Here is an 11153-nt window from a genome sequence, read left to right as displayed (position 1 = left end):
GCCATCAATAACCCGACATAATATCGCACTCTTCATTGTTCAAGAATGTTCGCTGTTCAGCCCAGGTCAACGTCCTCGTACAAATGAAAAGTAATCGCTCTTTCACAAAGAAATCGCTTAGCTCTGTGACATAGTCGATTACGATTTTTTCGCGTGTAATCGATTGCGATTACTGAAAAATGCTATAATCGTCGTAATCGATTACTAATCACGGGGAGGGGGTCCATGTATTATCGCTACTAGCCTAATACCCACTGGCATAACAGTAGCCGAATGGCAATTAAAGATATTGTCAAATATAACCGAATCCGCATGCCAACAAATAGTAGCGCACGCTACGTCGACCGCGTTCACTTAACAATTCACGAGCCTGATGAAAATCGTCGTATTTATTCCACGAACAGCAGGCATGCACAATATTTCCGGGGCGTTCCACAAGAACATTGCCAACCAAAAACTCGAAACCGTTTAAACACGACTACGTCGTCAGGCTGCATCCGGCAGTCGACACGAGTACAACGTCGGCGGTTCTCATTTCTTCTTGTTTTGCGACGGGGTGTTGAATTTAATGAATAAAATATCTCCGTCGTCCACAACGTACTGTTTGCCTTGCTGCCTGTATTTGCCACCGGCCTGAAACAATGTCGCACGGCTTAATAATGTTCCAGAGACCCTTGAAGGCACAGGAATTTGATACACAATCGAATAATATAATCATACCAAAACAAACCTGAATATTTTCGAATCACACCCGTCAGGGGCAATCGTCAACAAACTAGTAGACAATTAAAAAGAACAATCTACATCAAGAATCGTATAACCAATTATGACATCACCGGGTCACATTTCAATATCGAAAAATTGACCATGACGTGATCTCAATTATTCTTTACGGTTGGCGGTGAACACAGGGGGAGTGGCCTAACCCAACACACCCGCAATCTTCAACACCAACATAACATTACGTTGTTTAATGGGATCAATGACCGTTTCTACGTGTGGACTCTCAATGACACAAAACGTCTCAGCCTTCACGCAAATCTATTTCTTGCAGCGCAACACTGATCAGTGGTTAGATCATGGACAAATCGCCTCACCTTGCACGCGCTCTCCGAACCAAGCTCCTTGAAATCGGCGAACTTCATTACTTCCGCCATGATGAAACCTTTCTCCATGTCGCTATGGATTCGTCCGGCCGCTTGCGGGGCTTTCGTATGCAGCTTGATAGTCCAAGCTTTAACCTGTTGTGAGCGTGTATCGATATCGTAAATAAAGCGCCGTCGTCTGTACTGGTGTACGTGTTAGTGCAGAACAGTAAGGGAATGAGGCCCGAGAGCGGGGTTGGACTGAAACATGACACCATCCAATGTTAACATAGAATGGCAACGACAAGGTGTTGCCACTCAAGGTTCGTGAAAAAACACTGGATTTTACACCTAAATAACACTAGTTTTGAAATTTAGGCAAAAAGTATTGAGTAAATCATGAATTATAGGGGAAACGAGCTGATTAACAACAATAACGTAACGAGAATACTCGGCAAATGACAAAATCATCATATTTTCTGCAATCTTTCGACATCTGACATTATCGCCGGGTGTTTTGCATCTCCGCATCAAAATATTACTTCCACTCACTAGTCGGCCAATTTTGCAGCTTCGTTGAGGCTGGAACCTGAAATGTCTTGCTGCAGCGACTGTGGCTGTGGGTATCAAAAGTGCACATTGATCATATTTTATTTTACATTTTCGGAATCGGTGCGACAGCAGCTTTCGATCAAGATCGGATTCAGTAAATTCTGCGCTCCGGACGACAGCTGCCAGAAATCCTAGTCGCTGCCACGAATCAATCCAGTTTCCAGCCTCAGCGAAGCGGAAAAATAGGTCGTTGCTGTGTTTACATCCCATAATGACATCACTAGACGCCTTACGTGGTCTCGTAAAATCTTTCCGTTAAAGTTCCCACAATCTCACCTCATCGGGACCGGCCGTAAAAAAGTACTGAAGACCCAAGGCTTTGAAACCAGTGATTACGATCTTGTTCAAGGCAGGCGTCGCGTTCAACTCCTTCAGGTGTTCAGCGGCCTTCTCCTCACCCATATCCAAGAGCTGTCGCCAAATCGATGATACGTTACACAGGTCGAGTGACACGAACAGTGCGGACTCAAGTGCCGTACCTCAGTCTCGAGAGCTCCAGAAAACGGAATCATCGTACTCCCCGAGTCATGTTCCTTCACCCACTCGTGGATTTTCAGCAACCACTTGTTTTTCTTCCGCAAATAATCCTTCTTGCTGAGGTTGATCAGGTAAATCTAAAGAGAACAACAAGCGATCAATTCATAGTTATGCATTGCAAATTTTTGAGGTGCCACTCAAAAAATCATGGCCAAGGGCTAAGTCTGAAGATTATACATATCCCTACATAACATACATACAATCATATCGTTCGAGGGACAAATAATTTTCAGTGACAGAATTGTTTGATTTTGACTGACACATTTCAAAGTCCAGTTTTAATATTTCCAAGTGTCAGAAAGCGACACATTGCCCCATCTAATCACTGACCCCAACCATGGCCAACTAAAAACAGTAGTAGGCCATGCCTCAACCTACCTCAAACTATTTGCTTTTCAGATGACCATCATTGGTCGTGTCACGCAAATGAAATCGACCCTAACAGAACTAGAAACATTTGTCACACAAATGAACGCAACTTCTATTTGTCACTCAAATGAGCTGCCGCTCAGTTCAGCATCTACCTATCGCGAACCCATCATGGTAGTTGATGTGGGCTGCAAGACAGGTTTTCCATACCTCGGCAGGTTCAGAGTCTACAATTTTTGTTTCTCGATGAGGCCTACCTTCATTTATCAAACCACAGCATGATAGGACGGGCATTATTTGGACATTTTCATCTATTGTGAAGGTAAAGTACAGTATAGCCAGATGTGGTAAAAGTGGTCAGCGTGGCTACTCACCTAGAACTAGAATTAATGCTGTAAATTTATATTCAATTAAAAGCAGTCGTCAATTCAGAAATATGTCATAATTTCTTCAAGTAGAACTACAATATGAAGGTTTCAAAAGTACTCAGTACTTTAAAAAAATCATATTTTTCGGGTAGACTTTCAGTAGCCAATCGAAGGTGCCTAATCAAGGACAAAAATAAACTACGTTCTTTCCTTTCCTTTCCATTTTCGAAATTGCAAGGTGCATCATTACCAAGGGCAAATTACTAATGCCACAACAAATTTGTGCAATTTTCAAAAACATATTTAGTTACCGTACATTGACAATTTCACTCAGAAACGTGATGGAAACATATTCCAGAACTGCTTTCTACTTAACAAAATCCAAAGTCTACAAAGTAAGTAGTCTAGCCTAAAAAATATCAGTGGAAATTACTCGAGCAAGCAGTGCAAGTAGCTAAAACCTACACGAGTACCGCAAAACAGTAGAAATACTTCGTTACTGATCACCACTGCACAAAGCATCACAAACGGCGGGACGCTGACAATACAAAATCTACAGACATCATCATTCATCTTAGTTCCTTTACAAATGTGTGTGTCACATTAAGTTTTTTAACATTCACTAAGATAAATGAACCATCTGACTCACTTGTGGTTTTGACGTGAGGAATAAATGCTTGTTCAACACTTCCACTTCTTTTTCATTCCATTCCGCAAATCGAACCGGTTTCTTTTCATCTTCTAGCATCTTTTGGATTCTGACAAAGGTGTCATACTCCACCTTGTACTGCACGTAACAACAATAAAAAGTTAGTCGCGAAAAAATAATCCTAGATACTTAACAATGGATAGGCCTACTACACAGGTCACAAAAAATAACGATGGGTAATGTGGGTCGTCATAGCTGTCAATGACACAATCCAAGAATACTAGTTGCATAATCTAGCCTACACAGCACATCAAGCAGAGTCTGGAGTACCTTCTTCTCACCACCTCTTACGAAAACTTTTTCCAATTCCGCCAGTCTCTTGTTCAAGTATTCCAGATCTTTCAAACGCAACTCTTCGTGAATAATTTCCATATCGCGAACAGGGTTCACGTCACCCTCCACATGAGTTACCTAAAAGGAAAGCATAAAATGACTCCAAGACAAACGCTTCATATGCATGTTACGATAATAATAGCTCTTAAAGCTAAGTGAAGCTTGGATGAAACTATCTCTTTCAGAAAGGGTTACGGGATTTGTTATAACTTGAAAGGATTAGACTCCTATAACTTCAAAGCCCCCAAATCGCTAGCAATCCAAGTGAACACACTAGCTCAGTGGTTCTCAACCGGGGGTCCGCGGACCCCTGGGGGTCCGTGAAGCATTTTCAGGGGGTCCGCGAAGCCTCTAAATTTTTAAAATGATCGACAACCTACTTTTTATTTATTTTAATTAGGAAAAGCATGAGCCAGTTTCGCTTCATAATTGCTCAGACTTTAGGACTCGCATCATCGAAATGGTCGTCTGGGATAAAATATCCGAATGTGCAAATTCATTTTAATTGTCAAATTGCCAATAGCCTGCTGATGCAAATATATTGCTGTTTAGAGATTTTTGTTGGGGTTTGTGGAAAAATGAAGTGTTGGAGATAGCAAGGTCAAACAGGGTGACTTCTAAATGTTTGCAAGACATTTTGGATTTGGAGTTATCAGTCTCAGGAAATTGGTCACCAGTCGTCTGAAATATAAATTCCTGAATTTTTTTCCTAATCTGCCCCAATGAAGGAATTGAAACCTCGCCACGAAATCCATTTTCTCCTGTGAAATAATCACTAAATAACTCCAATAAGATGCTAGATAGAAATGACTAGGCTGGACATGATATGTTCATTCAAAACTCACAACAAAAGCTGTCGTCGGAGGCTTTACGCGGTAATATTACATTCGCCACCAATATATCTTGGTGAAAATGGATTTTGGCACTCATGCATATCAAATCAAAGACACGGATTTCCAAGGAAAATTCCTTTCGAAATAATAAAAGCCTAGCCAATTTTCACATATAGTATGGAGTTATTTTCAAGAAAGGTCATTTTGTGGCTATTTCTCACTAGCCTACAATTAATATTTGCACAAGACAGATGACGGTTGCACGATAATTGAGCTAATTTCGAACGAAAACTTGAGGGGGTCCGCGGGTCTGTGACGGTTCAAAAGGGGTCCGCGAACACAAAAAGGTTGAGAACCACTGTACTAGCTCATTGTCTGGTGAGAAATAGTGGGAAATAGAATCAAGTGAGATATTAATTAAGAGCCAAACAGGAGTGTCAGGACTCGAATCGACTCAATTTCAAAGAACTGCCTCAACATGAATTTTAAAGCCAATACCTGGATTACCTTTTTGCATATTACAATATGAATTGAGAGTTTGTAGGCGTTTAATTTATATATCGCACATCTATTTATTGTTTTCATATGTTACCATGGCTACCGTCTTTTAGGTCTTTATTATATATTTGTGTTCATTACTTTCTTCTATGTTGCAGATTGTCCAATGTTTGCCCAATGAGAGACAGTTTCAATCAGAAATGAAGATAAGTAGTAGGCTACAATTCTAACATTATGTGGGAAAACACCTAATTACGTTAGGTCAAAAGTAAGTTTTTTAAGGTAAAAAAATGTCAAAATTTTGATTTTTTAGGTCAGAATCTCCGTTTTATTAGGTAAAAAAAAATCGCCGTAGTGATGAGTGATAAGGCCTTTATAGGTCATATCGTCACCTCCAGTCAAATTTTATGTTCGACTAATCAATAATTATATGTCTGTCTGTTATGCATTGACTCGAGTCATTGCGCATAACTCGGCACATTCTATATGACTTGTTCAAGTCTCATTTTTAGGACCCACAATTGCAAAAACGGACCAGAAACTGTCTTTTATCAGCTCGAATAAACCTGTTGGGAATGTGAAAAAATGAGTAGATTATGAATCAGAGGCCTTCAATATCACCCAAGAGTTTCACAAAGCGATTTGTAGCTGACTTGAACTCGATACTGAACTGAAACACTATGACTTGGACTCGGCCCGTGGCTCCCCGACTTGACTCGAGTCAAAAGTGTAAAAGTCAAATTGACTTGTGACTTGGTTACAACTCTGGAGCCAAAACCTAATTAGCTACAACCTACAATCCATGATAGTTTTCAAAGCCAGGAGAGCACGAGTGTTCATTGCAGAGTTTCAGTGACTACAGTTCTTTTTCAATGTTTTTTGCTAAAAGAATACCAAGATAGACTTACATCATCGTCATCGAACGCACGTGTCATATGAAATATCGCATCGCATCCGCTGATGTGAGATAAAAATGCATTTCCTAATCCTTGGCCTTCATTGGCTCCTTTCACCAAGCCAGCAATATCCACTACAGAGAGGAACGCAGGCACCTATATACAGAAGGTATTTAGCGTAGTGAACGATGAAATATCAAAGACGAGTCCGCACTTTGCTTGCTGGTTTGTGATGTTCACAGAGAAATTCCCATCTTTCATCTGGCACCGGCACTCTGCTTTCGTTCGGGTCAATGGTACAGAAGGGGAAATTTTCAGCGGCCGCCTAGAAACATCAAGATTTCTTTCAAGTCACGCAATTTGTTAAAACCACACAGTATCGAAACTGTATATTGCTAGAAATGAAATGGTTAGTGAAGGGAAATTGACATTCCCTATATCTGGAATAGAATTACGAATCGTTCGAAATCTGCATTATTCTCTATGATGCCAAATAACATTGGTGTCGACATCAGAAATGGAAAATTCCAACAGTTGAAGAACCATTTTCAGGGACCAGCAGCCTCAAAATATGGCCTGGCCAGGGATCTCACATTTTACAACGAAAACGATGTTATATATCCGACATGTCGGCTAATAATTATTTATTACGTTACCTGACTCTTCGTTAATACATTGAAAAACGTCGATTTGCCCACATTTGGTAAACCGACAATGCCTATTTTCAGAGATGTGCCAAGCCGACCCAGTAACAGAGGCTTTTTCTCTTCTTCTTGCTTTTTCTTTGGCGGCATTTCAACTTTCAATAACTTCTAAATAATTGCGCCTCGCGAATCACAATAAGGAGCAGCAGGTGACGCTGACGATGGCATAAATTGAAGCAAACGCATGACTGATTCGTGTCACGCATCATTTATGCCGTCTGTCCACACAAAACATCATAATATTCAGTCAGTCAGTCAGTCAGTCTATAGATTACTAACCTACGGATAGATACGCAGGTCCCGTCGTGACGCTCCGGCAAGCAGTTACACTTACTGCTGAGCAATCTAAAAGCAGCATAATTGGTAGTGTTATAACTTGCGACCCGAGGGGTGAAATTTAATGAAACTGGTCTTAATCGAGAGCTACTGTTGCACTGATTCTGAGAATACAAATTAAAATCTTGTCAGGGAAATGGAACCACGTCAAAACATCCCTTAAAGTCTGAAAATCGGCATTGTTCGCAATTTCGCCCCCCCCCCTTATCGCCATATCACAAATTCCAACCGGGACGCTATAGCAACCCCAACAGATTGTTTGATGGCATGGAAGGTTATGACTGTGGATGAGAGAATTCAAAAATATGAAATTCGGTTTATATATAGAGAAACACGCGTGAATTGGTGGTAAATCGCGCGAAATTTTTTTCAGTTGACCGCTTCCTCGCGCCCCCCTTCAGATGCTTTCACGCCCTCCCAAGGGGGGCACGCCCCGCAGGTTGAGACCCACTGGCCTTCGCGAAGTAAAGAAGAGGCATGCACATTGAATGAGAAGTAATGGAGAGAATATAAGACGCGAGCGACAAAATGAGGTGTCATGTGGCGGAGGTCGATGTTAGGTCGTGGTCCGGTAATCCTGAAGGCTGGCTGGACAACGAGAAAATTTTCAGCTTTTCCATATTATATTGGAATTAGAATTATAGATACGCATTTTGTTTATAACTTGGACGAGATTGTGGTCTGGTAATCTTTGGGTCTGACTAGTATTCATTCAAAAATCAAGTCCAGTTCATATCAAATCAAAGTTCATCATACATGACCATGAGAACGACAAATGTCCCTTCAGCAAGCCTGGCTCATTTTTCGCACTGGGATACTCACTCATTTCGCACTATCATCAATCGTCAGTTTCTATTTTCAAGACACTCACAGTACAATGTAAAAGACACAATACGATATGTAATGAACAGATGTCTCGAAACGACCGGTTGCGGTCTCTCGATCTGGCTTCCACCTGTTCCTAGCGCACGATGTCAGTCTTTCCGATGTTAATATTTATTCGTCGGCCCATTTTTAGTTGTTCTTTCTTGCTCTTGTCTTCCTTTCATTTTTCAGCGGGTCTTTTTTCCTGACTTTTTTTGGTCGCCGTAGGACCAGTGGTTACAAGGGGGTCGAGGAGTCCAGAGTAGCCTCCAACAGCGGGAATTGAACCTGGGCGGCCCGCGTAAGTGGCTCCAGTTTATTAGACAACTACTTTTAACTATGGTTGTCCAAGTCTGATTTCGAAATACAACTTTCAATTCAAGCTTCGAATCGATGCCGTTGATATCAACGACCAATACGTTATAGTTACACCAAATTTATATCTTAATCAAACCATAGCAATTTGCAACGTAGCTACGCAGCTACCGTTGTAAATTGCTATGATCAAACATTACACCGGAATGCCCACGACACTTTTATCACGATAAAAAGATAAAAACGAATGGTGATTTCTGCAGAAGTTTTCATTATAGTCATATCATAGCCTATGGTCATATTGTGAAGACACTTATTTACAAGTCTAAATAGAGATTAAAATATTTTTGTAACACAAATTCTGGACGCTCTTTCGTGCCCACTAGAGGATTTCAAAATGAGGTATGATCACATTGTTGATCAATATGACGTCACATCAGCAAAGCTTTGTCTATCGACTAGAGGTGGTCACGATTCGGGCTGGGCAAAATCGAGTACCTGAGTGATTCGATTCTGAATCACGTATTACGCTTCGAGTCGAGTCGAGTATTCGTATATCGCTCATTATGACGTCTCAACAGAATGTACTACGACAAAAGTTCAAATATGTACCTTTTATACCACAACAAAGAACATAATTCCTGTTATCCGTCACATTAAAGATACTTTGGTGTATTTTCGACCATACCGATTTCATTGCACTTCTTGAAAATGTCGTAGGATGATCATGACTTCAGAGATATGTTATTTCCAGTAATGTTTGTAGCTTTGTACTATGTCTCGTAATCGTATGCTGCGACACGGCCAATCAAGGTTTCAAGGCTGCGCCTCAGTGGAAAATAGTATCATAACTTTAACTTTCGTTATTAAATTAACTTACAGTAGCGAGGACCGCATAATTTCAGTGCTCTAAAATATCGTCTTTTACTACTCGACTCGAATCATTAAAATTAATACTCGATTCAGATTCGAGTACTCGAATCATTGTGCCCAGCCCTAGTCACGATCCGGTTCAGGAGTATGTGGTTGTGTGTTTTAGGTTGTTACAAGGGCCGAAGCCACATTTTTTCAGTCCCCTTATCCCCAAATAAACACTGATCTTGGGCCCGCCGTAGGGTAATTGATGCAACTTCTGGGGGGTTACTATATGCATCTAGTCGTTACATGATTTGAATGAATTAGGTCAATAATACTGGTTCCGAACAAATTATTCCAAACCATAAAATATTTACTCGAGTGTCCAACATTTAGTTTGTTTTTTTCAAATTATTCCGGGGTTTCGCGTCGTAGCTCAACCTAACTGCAAGTATATTGGAGACATAACTATACCGCACGCGCAATGAAAATATCACCCTACTAGCGGCGAGGTCGATTATTACATTTGCCCCGTGTTACATTTGTTCCCGGTCTCCCCTATTGTTGCACAATGCACATGCTACATTTTATATAATGTGGATGTTGCGGAAATAGCACCCATACAAGTGACTATAATATCTAGAATAAGTAGTCAGACTGAAAATCTGCTATAAGAATATTGGATGTAGGCCTAGGTATAACCTATAAAACCCAACCATTTCTGTATAGGTATAGTAATAGGTTACCTATAGAAAAACATGCGTGAGTCTCAAAGAAAGTATAGAAATATCTTGTTCCTGCAGTGATCACCTTTAGATTTCAGATTATTTCAGTGATCTAGGTGCAGGGTATAGGCCTAACTGGCGCTTTTAAATATTATTATGACGCATTGCTCACTGTCATTTTGTCGCATTTGTGTTGTTTTTAAATGATTATAATTTTATACGTATGAATGCATAAATAAATACATAGGTAGATATCTCATTCTGCCTATGTTTTCAAGGGGCTTCTATTTGGATAAAGCATTTTCATATTTTGCATTGGGGGTTTCTAAGTAGATTATTGTATCTGACAATCGAAAGAATTTACTTCTAGTCCAGTGGTTCCCAACCTTATTCGACTCATCGCCCCCTTTTCAAGCTCAAGGCCGATCATCGCCCCCCAGATTTTGTGAACCGAAAAATCGGTATACAATCTGTAGTCATCGGCGGGTTGACTGAAAAAAAAAATTGAATTGACTCCAAAATAGCCATTTTAACGCGTCATCGCCCCCTTCGCTATGTTCGCCCCCTTTGTGCATTTTCGCCCTCCTATCGCCCCCTTCGTCATTTTCGCCCCCCTAGGCCGCCAAATCGCCTCCTGGGGGGCGATATCGCCCACGTTGGGAACCACTGCTCTAATCGGAGCAATTAAGACAGGTCGGCACTCATGAGTAACACGTGAACTAAGCTATAGTAAGTCTGAACATAATCGATTTGAACACGCAGAAGAAATTGGCAATGTTAAAAGTTTGTCGACTGATCCCTGCATCCTGATAGTTTACAGATCCCTGGATATAACTGTCGAGTGTCCAAGTGCAACGCGACAAAAAAAAAGGTATTTGTACGGAAATATCAATTTTGTCCAACCACACAAAATTCAAATATTCGTAGAAGCCATAGACCCATAGGGTATTTAAATGTACGCAGAGCGTTGGAAAAAGTTTGAACTTCGCCTCTAGTTATCAATATATTTGCATCAAGTATAAGTATAAATTCGGGATTAGACTATCGGGTCTACTACCTGCGCATGGAACTCCTAAACTCCAATAATGAGAATACACCACCGCTTTGCCTATAC

The 11153-nt window shown here is 40.7% G+C and overlaps 1 protein-coding gene across 1 annotated transcript; it reads right to left on the bottom strand.

Moving 5' to 3' along the window:
- Positions 1–374: 374 nt before the first annotated feature.
- Positions 375–7118, bottom strand: LOC145441724 (obg-like ATPase 1). The gene is made up of 9 exons (XM_080319659.1): positions 6897–7118; positions 6455–6565; positions 6253–6396; positions 3951–4091; positions 3621–3758; positions 2177–2311; positions 1974–2108; positions 1098–1241; positions 375–633 (listed from the first exon to the last, which is right to left on the bottom strand). Exons 1-9 carry the CDS (start codon positions 7032–7034, stop codon positions 532–534), a joined length of 1188 nt encoding a protein of 395 aa, XP_080175785.1. The 5' UTR covers positions 7035–7118; the 3' UTR covers positions 375–531.
- Positions 7119–11153: the final 4035 nt, after the last annotated feature.

This window comes from Botryllus schlosseri, chromosome 6, assembly GCF_051294905.1.
Source record: "Botryllus schlosseri isolate E-star chromosome 6, Bs_hap1, whole genome shotgun sequence".
Lineage (NCBI taxonomy): Eukaryota > Metazoa > Chordata > Ascidiacea > Stolidobranchia > Styelidae > Botryllus > Botryllus schlosseri.
The sequence above is the reverse complement of the archived record's forward strand: the minus strand, read 5'-3'. Positions and strand labels throughout refer to the sequence as shown.